The sequence below is a fragment of the Myxine glutinosa genome, chromosome 13, assembly GCF_964187855.1.
Source record: "Myxine glutinosa chromosome 13, kmMyxGlut1.1, whole genome shotgun sequence".
NCBI lineage: Eukaryota > Metazoa > Chordata > Myxini > Myxiniformes > Myxinidae > Myxine > Myxine glutinosa.
In genome coordinates this window covers 3,328,422-3,351,980 of record NC_136273.1, presented here as the reverse complement: position 1 = coordinate 3,351,980, position 23,559 = coordinate 3,328,422, and the positions used below count along the sequence as shown (strand labels likewise).

General features: G+C 39.7%; 1 protein-coding gene across 12 annotated transcripts in view; it reads left to right on the top strand.

Moving 5' to 3' along the window:
• LOC137438511 (formin-binding protein 1) overlaps nucleotides 1-23,559 on the top strand; it is a 244,247-nt gene that overhangs the window by 163,348 nt on the left and 57,340 nt on the right. For all 12 annotated transcript variants that reach the window (XM_068133616.2, XM_078766955.1, XM_078766954.1 and 9 more), the window contains exon 7: nucleotides 22,178-22,306. In XM_068133616.2, the coding sequence (XP_067989717.1) occupies nucleotides 22,178-22,306 (129 nt within the window). The remainder of the gene's footprint in view (nucleotides 1-22,177; nucleotides 22,307-23,559) is intronic.

The window sequence follows — 23,559 nt, the reverse complement described above, 5'->3', positions numbered from 1 at the left end:
TGTGAATCAGGAGAAGGCCTACAACACTGTCCCGAGAGAGATGGTGATGGCGACACTGAGATGAATGGGAATGCCGGAAACAGAAGTTAGGTTAGTGGAAGGGAGTTTGCCAAAATACACCTGAACAAGCCAAAATCCTTCTGTGAGAATGTCCTGTGGACAGATGAGACCACATTAGAGCTTTTTGGTAAAGCACATCATCTCTATGTTTACAGAAAACAAAATGAAATCTTCAAAGAAAAGAACACCTTCCCTACAGTTAAACATGGAGGAGGTTCAGTGATGTTTTGGGGTTGCAAACAAGGGGACAAAGGGAAGCTTTGGTTGGTCCTGGGATGTTGGAGAAGTTCAACGTGAACATCGGTTTGAGGCAGGAAGCGCTCTCAGCCCACTCATGTTTATCTTGGTGATGGAGCTGGTAAGCAGGAAGTTAAACATGAAAGATATTCTGTGGAGGATATTTTATGTGGATGATCTGATTGTTGTGGTGGAGAGTGGGCAGGAGATGTGGAAGTACTGGAGGAGTGGAAGGAGGTATTTGAGAAACAATGGGCTGAAAATGAGCATGGATAAGATTGAGGTGATGTGGGTCGGACAGCAGAGAAAATAAATGAATATCAGGTTAGAGGGGAAGGAGATCAGACAAGGGAACAGGTTCGAGTATCTGGGGGGTGTGGGGAACAGTGACCGGGGATGGTAAGTCAGACGCAGAGGTGCGGAGGAGGATTCACGTAGGTGTGAATGTGTGCAGGAGGATGGAGGGTGTAATGGCAAACAGAAATATATCAAGGACATTGAAAGGAAAGGTTCTGATGTCTCGTGTAATGCCGGCCTATCTTTATGGTCTGGAGATGGTGGCACTGGCAGAGAGACAACAACTGGTTTGCAAGAACAACGAGGTCAGGAGGATTGTGGGAGTGAAGAGGGTAGATAGAAGGAGAATGGATGAACTGAGGGAGAAGATTGGTGTGCAGATGAGCTTGATGGGGAAATTTGTGAAATGCCGGCTAAGATGGGCTGGACACTTGGTGCGGATGCGGGAAGAGAGAATGGCAAAAAGAGTGGATAGGTCGAGGGGGGAGCAAGGTAGGAGCAAAAGGGGTAGACCGCGGTTGAGATGGGACGATTGTGTGAGGAGGAATATCAGTAAGGTGGGGATGGTTGGAGAGGGGAGAGAGTTGGCTGAGGACAGAAAGAAGTGGAGGAGGAGTAGGAGGAGGATTAGGGGGAAGGGGAGGAGGAGGAGGAGTAGTATCGTGGTCAAGGCAGGGCAGGAGCTTGGTGCCATCGCACCTCACCCCTTATAAAGGGAAGATGAGGAAAAGAAAAAGAGCAAGAAGATTGGTTATGCCACCATGCAGACTGCAAGACCAGTAAACTTTCATGGCATTTTTGTGCAAATCTAAAGTTTGACTCATCTTGGTCGAAATGCGTGTGCTTCGTTTGAGTATGCATAAAGTGCTGAAAATTAGTATGGAAATTGTAATGAAACAAGGTATAAAATGAGATGTTGCTGTTACGTTGCACGAGAATGTACTTGTTGCACGTGGAGAAGTTTTTGTCAAACCTCAACTCAGATTCTGCAACTGGACCAGACGGCATCAGCCCACGGGTCCTAAAATCCTGCTCTGCCGCTCTATCTCACCCTCTCTCTATTCTCCTCACCCTCTCTTTTGCTCAAGGTCATCTGCCATCATCTTGGAAATCAGCAAACATTACCGCTTTACACAAAAAAGGTGCAAAAACTGATCCTTGCAACTACAGACCAAGCAGCCTGCTCCCAATTATCAGCAAAGTCATGGAATCCATCATTGCTTTAGATATCAAATCCTTCCTCTTCCCCAATGGCTTGATCTCTGATCATCAATTTGAATTCAGACCAGGCCATTCTACTCTGGACATGCTGCTTCTGCTGTCTCAACAATGGATGGAGGTCCTCAATGCCAAACAGGAAATCAGAGCTGTCTCCCTTGACATATCATGTCCCTTCAATACGGTCTGGCACCTTGCTCAGCTCACCAAACTCTCCTCCTATGGTATTGTAGCGGAAGTGGTGAGTGAGATTCAAGACGCCAATGGTCGGAAACAGGTTTTACAAAAGGTCATGACTTTATTATTAACTGGTTATTCACTTCATTCCATTACCAAATAATATTGTTTAACTCAATGGACCAGGTTAACTCTATCCGCATAGTCCTTATTGTTCGGCTGCAGCGCCGAACTCGTGGTACGCGTTCATTCCGTCGTGCAGGGCTTCTGAGGATGAGTGCTCTCTCTCAGCGCTGTTCACAGGGTTCCGTTCCGTTCCGTAGGTCAGAGCTTCTGGTGACAAGTCTCTTGACTCATAGTTTGCTCTGGTTTTTATGGGCCTTGTCGCGCTAATCCCTTCTCTGCTAATGCCCCGAGGTCATGCATGCACCGAGTCCTGGCACCAGCTCGCTCCCCTCCTGCTGCGAGTTCCATTTACCAAACGATAGGGGGGTGCTCCAGCCTGGGGCTGTGACCAGGTGGACAAGAGATTACCATGTTCGTGCACATTCTTGGCATTCATTTACGAAATCGTCTATCTGCTTCGTTACCAGTCTTAATCAATGAGTTACCAGTGCCAATCAATAAGTTACACTGAGTTACACTTCCACAATTCCCTCATCTTTTTGTTTTTGTTTATATTAACCATTATTCTAAACATCAATATAAGTAAACAATCAATCACTACAAGTAAACATCATTACAAGTATAAGTAAATAATCAATCACTGCAAGTAAACATCATTACAAGTATAAGTAAATAATCAATCACTACAAGTAAACATCATTACAAGTATAAGTAAATAATCAATCACGACAAGTAAACATCATTACAAGTATAAGTAAATAATCATAACTTTGGTAATCAAATTCCCTTAGGCATACACCGTCATCCTGCAAGAATCACAAAACATTTCGTTGGTCATTGACTCCTTCCATATTGTTCAATCTATTGCATTTGCATCACAAATATATTTTCAAAACAACACTTCACCATCACCAAGATACAACAATTTCACTTCATTTTCAAGTTTTGTAAAGCATCTGCACCATCTGGCAAAAACGTTTGCCTCCACACAAATGTTGACTTTGTTTGAAAGTAAGGGCTGATCACTTGTGTTTGAATCCAGGTATAAAACATTTTCTCCTAATGTCTTCATAGCACCTGCACTACTTCGTGTAGGATTTCGCTGTTGTGGTAACATTGCGGAGTCATAAACTGACCCTGCTCTCCTTGTAGCATTCTTGCCACTCTTGCTGTGAACCATAATGATTCCTTGGACAAGGCCTTCGCCCAGTTGTAGTCGACTTGCCTCCTCCCTCATTATGAGTGGGCAGCAAGTATTGGTGTGACGTTGATTGGCCAGCAAGATGTGGAACAGGGATGCCGGATGCATCCACAATGATGTTGGGACCATGGTGTTCAGGTCATCCATGGTCCATACCAGGAGCAACCAGCAGAATCGTGCACAGCTGTTGTGACAAGGGCACAGCCGTTTTTTTTTTTTGCAGCTCCATGCTGGTTCCCCGGACGTTGGTGAAGTAATAACATATGTCCCCGCATTTCACAGAGGTTGCAGGTAAAATGTCGTTGTCCTGCAACTTCTGATGTGATGAATGTTCGAAGCCTTCGAACAAGAGTAAGTGATCGCCTTTCTTTCATATGTTGCAGTGTGATCCAGGCAAATGGTCACATAAATTTCCTTGGTGAAGGTAAGCATCCATCTCCAAGTTACACGGGAGAATGTCTTCATCATTCTTTGAGAAAGAGGGTGTATGCCACGTTTAACTTCATTTTTTAGCCACAAATTTTCTTTCTCGAACTTCTTCCCAATTCCGTTAGCACCCCCTTCAAATGTGATCTCGTCTTATCCTTATGCTCAGTCACATCTGAATCTGCTTTCCACACACACTGAATCAGATAGGGTACATCTTACCATGAAATCAGCATAATCATGTATATCTTCCGACAGTTTCACATTCAACAATTTGTTGTTTTTCCTTAACACAAAAAGTTATATTCATTTATATGCGTCACACAAATAATATTCAATCAGGTATGTATTTCACTACTAAACTAAGAATAGCATCCACAATTGCTTTCAGGTTAATATAGTTCAAAAATTAACTCATGCAGGTATTTTAGCACTACTCTAAGAAAATAAATTGTATATGATTACAATCACAAACGGGAATATCTAATTCCCAACAACAATTTTCCCAAACCAACAAATTAAGCATAATGTATTATTACCATAATTCCTCTCCACTTTTTCTTTTCCCTCCTTTTTTTTTTTTTTTTCTAACAGTGTGTCACTCGTGGTGATATGAGTTAACTGATATTGTAATTGACACAACTCATAACATTGTCGTTATGCCATTATCTTAATTCTACTGTATTCATTTGCAACATCACTTGATTTAATCTTTTAATCTCAGTAATTATGTCGCCATAAAAGTCTTCCTTTTCTGGTTCCACATTTCTTTCCTCATTTGTCACTTCATGCGTTATCATCGTGTTGTTGGTTACCTTATTCAAACACACCGTCACTAAGGCTTTCAAGCAAGCCACCACTAAAACAATTGCCAATATAACTACTAACCCAACAAACAAGTTTGCTACTCCTTATATATATTCATACCTATGACATAATTATATGTCGATGACATTCAACATTATATACCAAACTAACAAGCTTCCTAAAAGGTAAATAAAGAAAATCCCTTAATATGTAACATAAATCAGATTATTTGTCTTACCCTTATCCCCCTATCTCCCGGGGTTGAACTCAATCCCCTAATCATGAGTGTAGTTGTGATACATTATCCCTCATGTTGCGCTAATATCAGTAGATAATGGTATGTCATGTAGGCAAATAAATGTCACTATCCCAAGTAGGAATATCACATGTTGAAAATGTAATGTTTATCAATGCAAGGGGTGTTAAAATGTAATTCAAATGAATGTATATCACGACTATCATTTATCCGCCACTGAATGTTCTGCTGGGCTGCTAGGTGCAGCCTCATTTTCTGTGGGATCGTCCACCTTAGCCCCATGTGCTTGCCTGCAATGAGAGGCATGAATCCAACTTTCTATTTTGGGTCCATATTTGTTTCTATTCTTATCAATCTCCTATGGTTTATCATTTCGTTCCAAGATACCGCAACCAAAGGTTTTAACCAAAGCTCTACCAAACTATTTCCAATTTGAACAAAAAATGCCAGTGAAACAATGATTCGAAGAATTAACTTCAAGGGGTCAATAAATTTATTCTATAGCCAGATCTAATTTTCCCATCCAATAGTTTGCCTTGCCACATGTCATATTATAACACTTTAATAAACCTTCGAAAAATGTTTCCCATCTCAACAAATTTCCTTTTTACAAATAGCCATGTGTAACTTACGTATTTAACTACAATTTCCTCTCAATTTGTTTGGCCTAGCTGGCCGCAAAAGTGGCTGCCAGCATGCAGTACCGTTCTTTATCTACCAAGGAAGTGCTCGTCCACACAAGACCTCTACCAAAATGTTGTTTGTAAAAACAAATCTGGGATTTCTGATTACATGGATGCACACTCTCAGGACATTTTCAGGCTGCTGTTAACAATCCACTACGATAAATTAATTCCTTTACCCACAATCAAATAATTAGTACAAATTGAGGATATTATCCCTATCACATTCTTTTATAGATTCATTATGTTGGATCTAATTTTTTCCAATAATTTTCCACTGCTGTAAGGAAGAACAATAGCTCTCATAAGTCTTAGTAATATCGTACTTAATTTGCCCAGCATCGAATAATTTATTTACTATCCTTTCTCATCTGTTAACCAGTGACTTTGTTTGAACTCCAGAACTGAAAACCCACAATAGTTCAAACCAGCAAAATTTTCTTTACTATTTTCCCATATCATCTATGCCTAAACCACATCCATACATACAGCACAATTTATATGCTGATAAAATTCAAGTTTATATATATAAAATCCATGAGCAGAGTACTCTGGGAAGTCAGTGTAAGACCTCCCCAAAATTTGGCTAATTTTGTACTCCCACATTTTTATGAAGCTCATATCCATAAATAGCTTTGATTCTCATATAAATTCGATCACAATGGAATCCCAAGATTACTCCCAATTTTTACTATTAATGAATAGCTGCTCATAACTCAGCAAATCAAATCTTTATTCTCCATCTCCCTTGACAAAAGTGATAATTTTCATAATCAAATTATATTTCTATTTTTTTATTTTTTTTTACGAATTCTCTCGATATGCGATCCCATCCCCATGGAACTATCTATTTTCCAGACAAGGCACACTGTCGGTGTCAACAATCTTGTAAGATTGATACACAAAAACACTAACATTGACACACAAAATACCCACACACACATGCATTATGCGTATTTGTTTGCGTTTGAACCATTATTTACAGATCAGGTTGGGTGTCAGTTTTATTTCATTTTCATAAAATTTGTCCTTCAATTTTATAAATGCTAATACGCAAATGGACCAAAAAGTTTATTTTTTAGAAAACCCCTATGATGTCACATTGAAATTACCCTTTCAGTTCCCACCATAATTTATCCAAATTTGACTACACACCCATTTGCATGTCAGTCGACCACTGACCTATCAATCATGCGGAACACTAGTCCGAAATTCCCACCTGATCATCATGTGACTCTTGTCACTTGGTTTCAAAAATTTGCAAAGCAATTGTTCCAACTTTGTAAATTTAAAATTGTGTGCCCAACATAAAAGATCCAATTTCGGCATTTGATCAATTAATTACTAATTTGCTTACAAGCAAAAGAAAAAATGAATAATTCTTGCTCTGAAAACCTTTTCAGACACAAGAATCATCGACAGTTATTCATGTTTGTCCAGTAATCTAATCTGTTGAGGTCAATCGTCATTTGGGACCTGCCGCAATGAAGGCCTAATCATTGTCTGAGGTATCGGTCAGCCCTGGTACCCTTGATCTTGGTTTACCCTATGAACTTGTCTTCCTTTTGGTATACGGACATCCTCTTTTCCAATGTCCCATCCGTCCACACTTGAAACACCGGTTTCTGTCGTTGCCTGGTCTGTGCACCTGTGCACTTGTATTGCTGGGCTGCATCTCTACATCCCTGAGTTGCCACTGCAATCTCTCGTTATCTCCTGAAACACGAAAAAATTCTCTGTACCGTCCTTTTTGGGGAGACAACTGGAAATCAGATGGGACAACTGTCCCTTTCATTCCTAATTTCGAGGGCAGTTGTGCATTTGTCTCCTCCATGGTATCCTGTATCCTTTTTATTTTAAGTTCTAGATCCGTTATCCGTTCTTGCTGTTCCCGTTGGCTGGATTCACCATCCCAAAGATGGAATGCAAGCCAGTCTACCGTTAGATTCTGTCTCTTCCTGGCTTTCAATCTTTGTTCCAATCTTTCCAATCGACTTCGCTCAAATGTACCATCTCTTGGAAACTCCTCATCATGTCCCTTTGTCCACAAATACCAATTCTCGACCTGCCTTATAGCTTCGGCACCATAACGGTCGTACATATGATGTGTACAAGTACCTTTTTGTGGAATCTCTGGTTGTCCTTGTGTATTCTTGCAGGCTCCATTTCCCATTCTGCCTTTTATCAAAGTAGCGTTGGATGTGTTGTAGTTTGTTCCTCTAAAGCTTCACTCGTACCTCCAGGAAGGATCTCTCCACCTGTTCAAACGGTGATTTCCAGAGAATCTCTCTCACCTGTGGCTTTTGCACAATCCAATCTCACAGATCAGTATTTGCAGATGAGCCAGAGGGTCAGTATGAAATGGGTGAATCCTCAGGTGTCCGCTCTGTTGAAGGGGAAATCACACAATGGTAACCGCACATATATATCTATATATATAAACTCACCACCTTGCTCAATTTTCCAAGGTTGTCTTCACATTGATAATATCTCACAAAGATATCAAAGCTTCTTTCTTGAGACCGCATTTTCATCAATCAAACAATCAATATATTCAATTCAATTTATTCAGTTCAATTTATTCAGTTAAATTTATTCAATTAAATTTATTCAATTAGATTCAATCAATCAACAATTCAATCAATTATTCAATTTCAATTAATTCATCAATATTCATCAATAAATCAAATTAATCATTTTGGATGACTCCTTGCATAAGCCCTTTCCCCAATGATGTCAGGACAGGTCCATCCATTGACTGAGATCGAATCTCATCGGTCGTCACCTCTGGTTCATACCTCATGTCAATTGATGAATCACCGTCCTGTCCTAGGGTCATATCTGACATATTTCCCCATTTTGCCTGGTCTCCACAAATTTTCTTTGCAACCACTAAAGGCAACTCATCCTTCATTCGTGAGACAGCCAAAATGGATGGCAGATATTAAAGTTCATTGGGAAAAATATCTCATCATTTTTCTTTTAATAGTACCCAAAATCTCTTGGCAATATAAATTTCGTAAAACTCCTGAAATAAGACTGTAAAATTCCTTCAATCATGCTAAATTTTGAAACTCCATCGCTTGTAACACCCAATTTATCCCATAGGGCTTGAAAGTTCTTTCCCAAGTTCATGCAATCATTCTGCATTTGAACCCTATGATATCATTCATAATAATCATCATGATTTTATAGTCATGGTCCTATCACCATCATCTATTTAAAACGAACATTTCCTTTATCACCACAGCTATGTGGTATAATCAACAATAGAATAAGACTGTACATAGCAACAGGCTACCTCATGGCCACTTAGTATACCTATTGACAATAAGTCATAACAATATCGAATAATCATTGAACAATTCAAAAATCGCTTCCACTGCTCCAGCCGCAGCATTCGTCATTTTGTCTGCTCATCCGCGTGACCAAAACGAAATAAAGGGAGCTCAACCATTACACAGCGCTTTTAATGGCGCATGCCATAGGAACTCAACGCAATTTCGACTCGGCCAGAAAACGAGCAAATTTTGCAGGATGTTAACTGGAATTAGTCGTGAAAATATATCCAAAATACACAAAAATACACACCCACAAAAATAAACAACAAAACCCAAACAAACCCAAGGTCGACCATATTACACAATTAAATTACACCTTAAATTATTCATTAAATTACTCATTAAATTACTCATTAAATTACTCATTGAATTACATCATTTCAGCATCGTATTGATTGCTGAAATGTTCATGGGTTTGAACACACCTTAAAAGAGGTATGCTTTGCGGTGTTGCCCACCTACCACGTTGAATTAAATTACATCATTTCAGCATCGTATTGATTGCTGAAATGTTCATGGGTTTGAACACACCTTAAAAGAGGTATGCTTTGCGGTGTTGCCCACCTACCACGTTGAATTAAATTACATCATTTCAGCATCGTATTGATTGCTGAAATGTTCATGGGTTTGAACACACCTTAAAAGAGGTATGCTTTGCGGTGTTGCCCACCTACCACATTTAATTAAATTACATCATTTCAGCATCGTATTGATTGCTGAAATGTTCATGGGTTTGAACACACCTTAAAAGAGGTATGCTTTGCGGTGTTGCCCACCTACCACGTTTAATTAAATTACATCATTTCAGCATCGTATTGATTGCTGAAATGTTCATGGGTTTGAACACACCTTAAAAGAGGTATGCTTTGCGGTGTTGCCCACCTACCACGTTTAATTAAATTACATCATTTCAATTAAAAAAACATCGCTTCTACTGCTCCAGCCGCAGCATTCGTCACTTTGTCTGCTCATCCGCATGACCAAAGCGAAATAAAGGGAGCTCAACCATTACACAGCGCTTTTAATGGCGCATGCCATAGGAACTCAACGCAATTTCGACTCGGCCAGAAAACGAGCAAATTTTGCAGGATGTTAACTGGAATTAGTCGTGAAAATATATCCAAAATACACAAAAAATACACACCCACACAAATAAACAACATTTATTCCGTTCAACAGAACAAACATTTCCTATATCATGACATGCATGTCTTCAAAATTATATGACCAAGAGAAAAAGTAAAACTAATTAAAACTGCGGGCAGTGATAATCCGGGGACCATACCGCTCCATCCTGATTGGACGGGTGCATGCTAGAGTCGTTAATAACGACAGTCCAGATCCGATTGTTCGAAATTTCAACTCAATCGATCGAAAAATGAACGCAGGGATGCATTTTAAAGGTGCAGTGGCACTAACTGAGTTGCTACGAATATGGCCACGAAATTGCCAATATGGCCATCATAAAATATTTTCCTTAATCAATTGGCTCATAGCATAACCAATCTGCAAGTATTTCATCCGAAGATGTATCTCTGAGGACTTTTAATTAAATAAGTCATTTATAAATCAACGAGTTAATTTATTAAATGATTAATCAATAAATCAAAATTTCCCTTGACAGCCACATCACTTGGTCAGTGTCATGTCCAAATATCAGCTTTCTTACTCAAAAGGTGCCTGAGTTAATGTAATGTAATTACTGTAATAAGATTACTGCAATTACTGTAATGATTACTGTAATTACTGTAATTACCGGAACTGTAATTACTGTAATTACCTCAGGTAATTACTGTAATGTAATTACTGTAATTTAATAAGAAATGTAATTAATTAAATAAGTACTTCATTAATCGCTAATAATTAAATAACTCGTGAATTCTTATCCGATTTACTTAACATTTGAATGTCCCCAAAACGTTGGAGCAAAACGTTGCAACAACGAAAGTGAAACGTTGTAGCGACGTTGTGGAAACGTCAGCAAAACACAACATTTGAATGTTCCCAAAACGTTGGAGCAAAACGTTGCAACAACGAAAGTGAAACGTTGTAGCGACGTTGTGGAAACGTCAGCAAACCACAACATTTGAATGTTCCCAAAACGTTGGAGCAAAACGTTGCAACAACGAAAGTGAAACGTTGTAGCGACGTTGTGGAAACGTCAGCAAAACACAACATTTGAATGTTCCCAAAACGTTGGAGCAAAACGTTGCAACAACGAAAGTGAAACGTTGTGGAAACGTCAGCAAACCACAACATTTGAATGTTCCCAAAACGTTGGAGCAAAACGTTGCAACAACGAAAGTGAAACGTTGTAGCGACGTTGTGGAAACGTCAGCAAAACCCAACATTTGAATGTTCCCAAAACGTTGGAGCACAACGTTGCAACAACGAACAAAAATCCTTAATTTTCATTCGATTTACTTGAAATTTGAAATTGGATTTACATATCAGTCAATTTTTTAATGACTACATCCAAACCTAGATATTTTGAGTTCCGTAACTTTAATACTTCAAATTTTCCATTCCTTCCCTTCCTGATCCTTAGATGTAGGGATGGGTTCTTTTTAGGATCATGTTGCATCGAGCATTATTTTCCAAAACAGTGTGACCATTAAACTACACCATTACCTCTGACATCCCACAATTAACATTAGCTTTCCCATGATGTCGCGATATGACCTTATAATCCCATAAAACTCTTCGTTGCTTTAACATCCAATATGAAAATTCTCATTTAATAGCAATTCTAATAATTCCGACCATAATTGAAATAAACAACGTCAGAACATCAACAAAGATATGCAACATCTTGGTTGGTCAACGTCTTTATACTCATTTTGCTTGTCTGTCTACTTTTGTTTCCTGGTAACACCTGAATACTTTTGTTTCCTAGTAACACCTAGTTTCCTTGTTACCTCTACCTATGATTTAATAACACTTTCCACAGTTAGACCCATCAAAATTTTTCTAATAATCCTAAATTATTCACCTTCATCCGTTTTTCAACAAAACTACATGTGAAAAATGGAGATTTCATCAGTACTTGAAGGTGTAAAAATTTGACTTTGAAATTTTAAATCAACAAGCATTCTGATATGTGCCTAAACTATCAACAACTATTCTGCCATATTTTGCCTAAATTATGTCCGTAAGTCTTCAGATATATTTTTCTAGGTAATTAGTATCACACCAACACCGAAAATATAATTTCATCTCATGCAGGTATTTTAGCACTACTCTAAGAAAATAAATTGTATATGATTACAATCACAAACGGGAATATCTAATTCCCAACAACAATTTTCCCAAACCAACAAATTAAGCATAATGTATTATTACCATAATTCCTCTCCACTTTTTCTTTTCCCTCCTTTTTTTTTCTTTTTTTCTAACAGTGTGTCACTCGTGGTGATATGAGTTCACTGATATTGTAATTGACACAACTCATAACATTGTCGTTATGCCATTATCTTAATTCTACTGTATTCATTTGCAACATCACTTGATTTAATCTTTTAATCTCAGTAATTATGTCGCCATAAAAGTCTTCCTTTTCTGGTTCCACATTTCTTTCCTCATTTGTCACTTCATGCGTTATCATCGTGTTGTTGGTTACCTTATTCAAACACACCGTCACTAAGGCTTTCAAGCAAGCCACCACTAAAACAATTGCCAATATAACTACTAACCCAACAAACAAGTTTGCTACTCCTTATATATATTCATACCTATGACATAATTATATGTCGATGACATTCAACATTATATACCAAACTAACAAGCTTCCTAAAAGGTAAATAAAGAAAATCCCTTAATATGTAACATAAATCAGATTATTTGTCTTACCCTTATCCCCCTATCTCCCGGGGTTGAACTCAATCCCCTAATCATGAGTGTAGTTGTGATACATTATCCCTCATGTTGCGCTAATATCAGTAGATAATGGTATGTCATGTAGGCAAATAAATGTCACTATCCCAAGTAGGAATATCACATGTTGAAAATGTAATGTTTATCAATGCAAGGGGTGTTAAAATGTAATTCAAATGAATGTATATCACGACTATCATTTATCCGCCACTGAATGTTCTGCTGGGCTGCTAGGTGCAGCCTCATTTTCTGTGGGATCGTCCACCTTAGCCCCATGTGCTTGCTTGCAATGAGAGGCATGAATCCAACTTTCTATTTTGGGTCCATATTTGTTTCTATTCTTATCAATCTCCTATGGTTTATCATTTCGTTCCAAGATACCGCAACCAAAGGTTTTAACCAAAGCTCTACCAAACTATTTCCAATTTGAACAAAAAATGCCAGTGAAACAATGATTCGAAGAATTAACTTCAAGGGGTCAATAAATTTATTCTATAGCCAGATCTAATTTTCCCATCCAATAGTTTGCCTTGCCACATGTCATATTATAACACTTTAATAAACCTTCGAAAAATGTTTCCCATCTCAACAAATTTCCTTTTTACAAATAGCCATGTGTAACTTACGTATTTAACTACAATTTCCTCTCAATTTGTTTGGCCTAGCTGGCCGCAAAAGTGGCTGCCAGCATGCAGTACCGTTCTTTATCTACCAAGGAAGTGCTCGTCCACACAAGACCTCTACCAAAATGTTGTTTGTAAAAACAAATCTGGGATTTCTGATTACATGGATGCACACTCTCAGGACATTTTCAGGCTGCTGTTAACAATCCACTACGATAAATTAATTCCTTTACCCACAATCAAATAATTAGTACAAATTGAGGATATTATCCCTATCACATTCTTTTATAGATTCATTATGTTGGATCTAATTTTTTCCAATAATTTTCCACTGCTGTAAGGAAGAACAATAGCTCTCATAAGTCTTAGTAATATCGTACTTAATTTGCCCAGCATCGAATAATTTATTTACTATCCTTTCTCATCTGTTAACCAGTGACTTTGTTTGAACTCCAGAACTGAAAACCCACAATAGTTCAAACCAGCAAAATTTTCTTTACTATTTTCCCATATCATCTATGCCTAAACCACATCCATACATACAGCACAATTTATATGCTGATAAAATTCAAGTTTATATATATAAAATCCATGAGCAGAGTACTCTGGGAAGTCAGTGTAAGACCTCCCCAAAATTTGGCTAATTTTGTACTCCCACATTTTTATGAAGCTCATATCCATAAATAGCTTTGATTCTCATATAAATTCGATCACAATGGAATCCCAAGATTACTCCCAATTTTTACTATTAATGAATAGCTGCTCATAACTCAGCAAATCAAATCTTTATTCTCCATCTCCCTTGACAAAAGTGATAATTTTCATAATCAAATTATATTTCTATTTTTTTATTTTTTTTTACGAATTCTCTCGATATGCGATCCCATCCCCATGGAACTATCTATTTTCCAGACAAGGCACACTGTCGGTGTCAACAATCTTGTAAGATTGATACACAAAAACACTAACATTGACACACAAAATACCCACACACACATGCATTATGCGTATTTGTTTGCGTTTGAACCATTATTTACAGATCAGGTTGGGTGTCAGTTTTATTTCATTTTCATAAAATTTGTCCTTCAATTTTATAAATGCTAATACGCAAATGGACCAAAAAGTTTATTTTTTTAGAAAACCCCTATGATGTCACATTGAAATTACCCTTTCAGTTCCCACCATAATTTATCCAAATTTGACTACACACCCATTTGCATGTCAGTCGACCACTGACCTATCAATCATGCGGGACACTAGTCCGAAATTCCCACCTGATCATCATGTGACTCTTGTCACTTGGTTTCAAAAATTAGCAAAGCAATTGTTCCAACTTTGTAAATTTAAAATTGTGTGCCCAACATAAAAGATCCAATTTCGGCATTTGATCAATTAATTACTAATTTGCTTACAAGCAAAAGAAAAAATGAATAATTCTTGCTCTGAAAACCTTTTCAGACACAAGAATCATCGACAGTTATTCATGTTTGTCCAGTAATCTAATCTGTTGAGGTCAATCGTCATTTGGGACCTGCCGCAATGAAGGCCTAATCATTGTCTGAGGTATCGGTCAGCCCTGGTACCCTTGATCTTGGTTTACCCTATGAACTTGTCTTCCTTTTGGTATACGGACATCCTCTTTTCCAATGTCCCATCCGTCCACACTTGAAACACCGGTTTCTGTCGTTGCCTGGTCTGTGCACCTGTGCACTTGTATTGCTGGGCTGCATCTCTACATCCCTGAGTTGCCACTGCAATCTCTCGTTATCTCCTGAAACACGAAAAAATTCTCTGTACCGTCCTTTTTGGGGAGACAACTGGAAATCAGATGGGACAACTGTCCCTTTCATTCCTAATTTCGAGGGCAGTTGTGCATTTGTCTCCTCCATGGTATCCTGTATCCTTTTTATTTTAAGTTCTAGATCCGTTATCCGTTCTTGCTGTTCCCGTTGGCTGGATTCACCATCCCAAAGATGGAATGCAAGCCAGTCTACCGTTAGATTCTGTCTCTTCCTGGCTTTCAATCTTTGTTCCAATCTTTCCAATTGACTTCGCTCAAATGTACCATCTCTTGGAAACTCCTCATCATGTCCCTTTGTCCACAAATACCAATTCTCGACCTGCCTTATAGCTTCGGCACCATAACGGTCGTACATATGATGTGTACAAGTACCTTTTTGTGGAATCTCTGGTTGTCCTTGTGTATTCTTGCAGGCTCCATTTCCCATTCTGCCTTTTATCAAAGTAGCGTTGGATGTGTTGTAGTTTGTTCCTCTAAAGCTTCACTCGTACTTCCAGGAAGGATCTCTCCACCTGTTCAAACGGTGATTTCCAGAGAATCTCTCTCACCTGTGGCTTTTGCACAATCCAATCTCACAGATCAGTATTTGCAGATGAGCCAGAGGGTCAGTATGAAATGGGTGAATCCTCAGGTGTCCGCTCTGTTGAAGGGGAAATCACACAATGGTAACCGCACATATATATCTTTATATACACAAAGAATTAAGTTAAGCACCCCCCCCGTGTTTTTACAACCTCGCACATTACAAGTTTGTTGTCGTCAAAACAGTGTAATATACCCATGATATTGCTATATTTTCTGGAGAAGTGATATTATGGTCACATAAAAACATAACAATCATGCCGTTTTCAATATTTTATTCTGAATAATTTAAGGTGAAATTTTTTGGGAATTTTAGGCATATTTTCACCTCAATTTAAGTATGGAGCTATAGGTCCATCACGGACAGTGTGGATGACGTTTATGTTTTCTAACGTACAGTCATTGTTCTGAGAAGACCTCTAGCGATCTTTGCGTCAATAACGTGTGTAGGACCCACGTGATCGGATCACTGACTCAACCCTACGTCTCATAGACCCTGTAAGCCGTCGTATGCGTTGCTGTGGCAGGTTGAACCCCCTCGAGCACGTTTGGGACATGTTGGGACGACAAATTGCGAAGATGGTCCCTCCAATAGCCAATCTGGATGAATTGGAACGTGCATTACATCGGGAATGGAACAACCTGCCACAGCAACGCATACGACGGCTTACAGGGTCTATGAGACGTAGGGTTGAGTCAGTGATCCGATCACGTGGGTCCTACACACGTTATTGACGCAAAGATCGCTAGAGGTCTTCTCAGAACAATGACTGTACGTTAGAAAACATAAACGTCATCCACACTGTCCGTGATGGACCTATAGCTCCATACTTAAATTGAGGTGAAAATATGCCTAAAATTCCCAAAAAATTTCACCTTAAATTATTCAGAATAAAATATTGAAAACGGCATGATTGTTATGTTTTTATGTGACCATAATATCACTTCTCCAGAAAATATAGCAATATCATGGGTATATTACACTGTTTTGACGACAACAAACTTGTAATGTGCGAGGTTGTAAAAAAACGGGGGGGGTGCTTAACTTAATTCTTCGTGTATATATAAACTCACCACCTTGCTCAATTTTCCAAGGTTGTCTTCACATTGATAATATCTCACAAAGATATCAAAGCTTCTTTCTTGAGACCGCATTTTCATCAATCAAACAATCAATATATTCAATTCAATTTATTCAGTTCAATTTATTCAGTTAAATTTATTCAATTAAATTTATTCAATTAGATTCAATCAATCAACAATTCAATCAATTATTCAATTTCAATTAATTCATCAATATTCATCAATAAATCAAATTAATCATTTTGGATGACTCCTTGCATAAGCCCTTTCCCCAATGATGTCAGGACAGGTCCATCCATTGACTGAGATCGAATCTCATCGGTCGTCACCTCTGGTTCATACCTCATGTCAATTGATGAATCACCGTCCTGTCCTAGGGTCATATCTGACATATTTCCTCATTTTGCCTGGTCTCCACAAATTTTCTTTGCAACCACTAAAGGCAACTCATCCTTCGTTCGTGAGACAGCCAAAATGGATGGCAGATATTAAAGTTCATTGGGAAAAATATCTCATCATTTTTCTTTTAATAGTACCCAAAATCTCTTGGCAATATAAATTTCGTAAAACTCCTGAAATAAGACTGTAAAATTCCTTCAATCATGCTAAATTTTGAAACTCCATCGCTTGTAACACCCAATTTATCCCATAGGGCTTGAAAGTTCTTTCCCAAGTTCATGCAATCATTCTGCATTTGAACCCTATGATATCATTCATAATAATCATCATGATTTTATAGTCATGGTCCTATCACCATCATCTATTTAAAACGAACATTTCCTTTATCACCACAGCTATGTGGTATAATCAACAATAGAATAAGACTGTACATAACAACAGGCTACCTCATGGCCACTTAGTATACCTATTGACAATAAGTCATAACAATATCGAATAATCATTGAACAATTCAAAAATCGCTTCCACTGCTCCAGCCGCAGCATTCGTCATTTTGTCTGCTCATCCGCGTGACCAAAACGAAATAAAGGGAGCTCAACCATTACACAGCGCTTTTAATGGCGCATGCCATAGGAACTCAACGCAATTTCGACTCGGCCAGAAAACGAGCAAATTTTGCAGGATGTTAACTGGAATTAGTCGTGAAAATATATCCAAAATACACAAAAATACACACCCACAAAAATAAACAACAAAACCCAAACAAACCCAAGGTCGACCATATTACACAATTAAATTACACCTTAAATTATTCATTAAATTACTCATTAAATTACTCATTAAATTACTCATTAAATTACATCATTTCAGCATCGTATTGATTGCTGAAATGTTCATGGGTTTGAACACACCTTAAAAGAGGTATGCTTTGCGGTGTTGCCCACCTACCACGTTGAATTAAATTACATCATTTCAGCATCGTATTGATTGCTGAAATGTTCATGGGTTTGAACACACCTTAAAAGAGGTATGCTTTGCGGTGTTGCCCACCTACCACGTTGAATTAAATTACATCATTTCAGCATCGTATTGATTGCTGAAATGTTCATGGGTTTGAACACACCTTAAAAGAGGTATGCTTTGCGGTGTTGCCCACCTACCACGTTTAATTAAATTACATCATTTCAGCATCGTATTGATTGCTGAAATGTTCATGGGTTTGAACACACCTTAAAAGAGGTATGCTTTGCGGTGTTGCCCACCTACCACGTTTAATTAAATTACATCATTTCAGCATCGTATTGATTGCTGAAATGTTCATGGGTTTGAACACACCTTAAAAGAGGTATGCTTTGCGGTGTTGCCCACCTACCACGTTGAATTAAATTACATCATTTCAGCATCGTATTGATCGTATTACACCGTATTACACATCGTATTACACCACTTCTGTGGCCACCGTGCAGTCCTCACCTGATCACTTGTGCAATGCTCTGTAGGTGCACGTCAAAGCTAAAGTTGCAGAACATCACATGGCATCGCTTGATGAACTGAAACAACGCATTCAGGAAGCATTTGGCACCATAACACATGTTATTTGGGCACCATAACACATGGTATTTTGCATAACACATGGTATTTTTGGTACATAACACATTGTATTTTGGTACCATAACACATGGTATTTTGGTACATAACACATTGTATTTTGGTACCATAACACATAGTATTTTGGTACATAACACATTGTATTTTGGTACCATAACACATGGTATTTTGGTCTCATAACACATGGCATTTTCGTACCATAACACATGGCATTTTGGTACATAACACATGGTATTTTGGTACACAACACATTGTATTTTGGTACCATAACACATGGTATTTGACACCATAGCACATGGTATTTGGGCACCAAAACACATGGTATTTTGGTACATAACACATGGTATTTTGGTACCATAACACATGCTATTTTGGTACCATAACACATGGTATTTGGCACCATAGCACATGTTATTTGGGCACCATAACACATGGTATTTTGGTACATAACACATGGTATTTTTGTACATAACACATGGTATTTTTGTACATAACACATGGTATTTTGGCACCATGACACATGGTATTTGGCACCATAGCACATGGTATTTGGGCACTATAACACATGGTATTTTGGTATGTAACACATGCTATTTTGGTACATAACACATGGTATTTTGGCACCATGACACATGGTATTTGGCAAAATAACACATGGTATTTGGGCACCATAACACATGGTATTTTGGTACCCTAACACATATTTTGGTACATAACACATCACATGGTATTTTGGTACATAACACATGGTATTTGGCACCATAGCACATGGTATTTGGCACCATAACACATGGTATTTTGGTACATAACACATGGTATTTTGGTACATAACACATGGTATTTTGGTACATAAGACATGGTATTTGGCACCATAACACATGGTATTTTGGTACATAACACATGGTATTTTGGTACCATAACACATGGTATTTTGGTACCATAACACATGGTATTTTGGTACCATAACACATGGTATTTTGGTACCATAACACATGGTATTTTGGTACCATAACACATGGTATTTTGGTACCATAACACATGGTATTTGGCACCATAACACATGGTATTTTGGTACACAACACATGGTATTTTGGTACCATAACACATGGTATTTTGGTACCATAACACATGGTATTTTGGTACACAACAAATTGTATTTTGGCACCATAGCACATGGTATTTGGCACCATAACACATGGTATTTTGCGTCGGTTTTAGCACTGCATGTGGAGGAAAAAAATTATTGTGTTGTCACAACGGCGGGTGTCACATGGATGCACTCGGTGTCTAAGGAGGTATTGTAATTGTTGTATTATTGTAATGTTTTATTATTACTCCTGTTATTATGTATTACTGTTATTACTGTAATATTTTATTACTCCTTGGGCTTATGACTCACCCTGTAGGTGTCTGTTCAATGAAAAATCGGTGTGTTCGCCGAACAGTGCAATTTGAGCTTTGCCACACAGTCTGATTGGCTGCAGTTGCCCATTCGGTGCCGCACAGTCGGATTGACTGCAGTTGCCCATTCGGTGCCGCACAGTCTGATTGGCTGCAGTCGCCCATTCGGTGCCGCACAGTCGGATTGGCTGCAGTCACCCATTCGGTGCCGCACAGTCTGATTGGCTGCAGTCACCCATTCGGTGCCGCAGAGTCGTATTGACTGCAGTCGCCCATTCGGTGCTGCACAGTCTGATTGGCTGCAGTCGCCCATTCGGTGCCGCAGATTCGTATTGACTGCAATCGCCCATTCGGTGCCACACAGTCGGATTGACTGCAGTCGCCCATTCGGTGCCGCACAGTCTGATTGGCTGCAGTCGCCCATTCGGTGCCACAGATTCGTATTGACTGCAATCTCCCATTCGGTGCCACACAGTCGGATTGACTGCAGTCGCCCATTCGGTGCCGCACAGTTGGATTGACTGCAGTCGCCCATTCGGTGCCACACAGTCTGATTGGCTGCAGTCGCCCATTCGGTGCCACACAGTCTGATTGGCTGCAGTCACCCATTCGGTGCCGCACAGTCTGATTGGCTGCAGTCGCCCATTCGGTGCCATACAGTCTGATTGGCTGCAGTCGCCCATTCGGTGCCGCACAGTCTGATTGGCTGCAGTCGCCCATTCGGTGCCACACAGTCTGATTGGCTGCAGTCACCCATTCGGTGCCGCAGAGTCGTATTGACTGCAGTCGCCCATTCGGTGCCGCACAGTCGGATCGACTGCAGTCGCCCATTCGGTGCCGCAGAGTCTGATCGGCTGCAGTCGCCCATTCGGTGCCGCACAGTCTGATTGGCTGCAGTCGCCCATTCGGTGCCGCACAGTCTGATTGGCTGCAGTCGCCCATTCGGTGCCATACAGTCTGATTGGCTGCAGTCACCCATTCAGTGCTGCACAGTCTGATTGGCTGCAGTTGCCCATTCGGTGCTGCACAGTCGGATTGACTGCAGTCGCCCATTCGGTCCCGCACAGTCTGATTGGCCGGAGTTGCCCATTCGGTGTTGCACATTCTGATGGCTGCAGTCACCCATTCAGTGCCGCACAGTCTGATTGGCTGCAGTCGCCCATTCAGTGCCGCACAGTCTGATTGGCTGCAGTCGCCCATTCGGTGCCGCACAGTCGGATTGACTGCAGTCGCCCATTCAGTGCCGCACAGTCTGATTGGCTGCAGTCGCCCATTCGGTGTCGCACATTCTGATTGGCTGCAGTCACCCATTCGGTGCCGCACAGTCTGATTGGCTGCAGTCAGACAATGGGGGTAGAGGCACTGTTGTCTCGAAGCAGACTAGTTAACCCCTCCCAGCCCTTTTTGTTCTGTGAAGAGACATCTTTTTACATTGTCTTGTTTCAGTCCAAGGGGTTGGTTGTTCTGCTTTTGTTTTCTTTGTGTAGCCGCCACCTCGAGTGGCCTTCTGGCTTTGTGGTGGACAATATCCCATAAAAAATAAAAAATAATAAAAAGGCACCCATTCGGTGGACAATTTATCTTTTTTTCAATTTGTATATTTTCTTATCAAACACCACCAAATATATTCCGCAGTGTCCTGATAAGTAGGTGTACATAAACTGTCGGTCGGCCGCTGGCCATTCCATACAACTATTGTATTGTACTGTATTTATATTTTTAGATCAAAAGTCAATTATAACATTGATGCAAATTTTTATATTACTTGGAGATTATTTAAATTTGTTTAAATTAAATAAATGAGTTTAAATTTAAGATATTTAATTTATTTTATTTTTTTACCTTTAATTTTAGCAACAAAAATATGTCACCAATCACAATAAACGGTCGATGCTTGCTGATGATACCGAAGAAAAATGTCATTTTGTTCAACATGCCTTGCACAAATTTAATTCGATATTGCATTTCTGTATTCTAGGCAAATAACCACCAATTGTTGCGAAAAGCACAGATGCAGGAGAGTAAGGGCGATTACGCGGGCGAGATGCAGAGGTTCAACCAAGAACAAAAAAGCCATTACTACACCCTCATGCCTTCGGTTTTCCAGGTGAGATTGATCGATATTGCAGGTGAGAGAATGAACTGTGCTTTGGCAAAAATATTGTTACAGCCCCGAGTTTCGGGTCTCCTAAGAGGGGGGTAACCTCGGTTCCCCTCAGACTTACCGGGCTTGAGGCTACCGTGGACGAATAACCTCGTGCCTCAGCAGGTTGCTAGTCAACCGCAAGCGCCAAATAGTTAAACACGTGCTTCAGTGTCCACCATCTAATACCATTTAACTGAATGTCACGTGGCCTTCTGGCCATGCCACACGCCCTCAACATGCACCCCTTATCTTAGATCTTGATGCGACCGAGCGTTAAACAGCGGGGTACATATCGGACTAACGAGCCAATTAGTCAGGGAATGATAATCTCCCTAACTAAACTAAGCGTGAATAGCACTGGATCAATGGAGGAAAAGACGGGCACGGACAGATGGGAAATGAACGTCAACAAGGAATTTATTGGAATTATTTACCAGGCACAAGCAGAAGCATGGAAAAAAGGGGGGTGGGAACTCAAGGATTTTAATGTTCAGTGGTGAGGGGGGAGGTGCATGCAAAGGGAACAATGGGGGAATGCAGATCAAAATATACAGCGATCGTAAGCATTGGAAAGTGCAGCGATATTTACAAACAGGAAAAAAAATGTACGAGATGCAGAAGTTAACCTAGGCCTTACCTACCGGCTATTAAACAATACAGGGCGCCCATCAGAAAGTAAGACAAGATTACAAAGACAGACAGTGCGAGCATCTTGGCCTCTCGCTTATACAACGAAAGCATCCGTGCTCCCGCGACCCAATGCCAACACTAGCACCACCTTTCGAGTGTCCTTTCACCAGCGATGAACCTGAACAAGACCTCCGAGGCGGTACACGGTATAAAGCAAATGGACACTACTAGGAATTTCAGGAATGAAGTTGGAGATTGAAAGAGGTGGATTTGGGGTGTATTAACGGGGGTAGAAAAGATCAAGGTTTTGGATGGGAGAAGATAAGAAATGGTGGTGAACAGCTGTTTTGAAGACTTGGAGGGGAGGATAGGGATTGAAGAGTGTGAGGGAGTTTGTTCCAGAGGTAGAAAAAAAGAGGAATGAAAGAGTGAAGGTGAGCAGAGAGTCTTGATTTTGGTGGTTTCACCAGAAGAGGGTTGCTGACAATTCTTGTGCATCCTGAAGACAATGAGGAGGACAGAGCAGGGGGAGCAAGGCTGGAGAGGAGTCGGTAGAAGACAGAAAGACCAGCAACCTTTCTGCG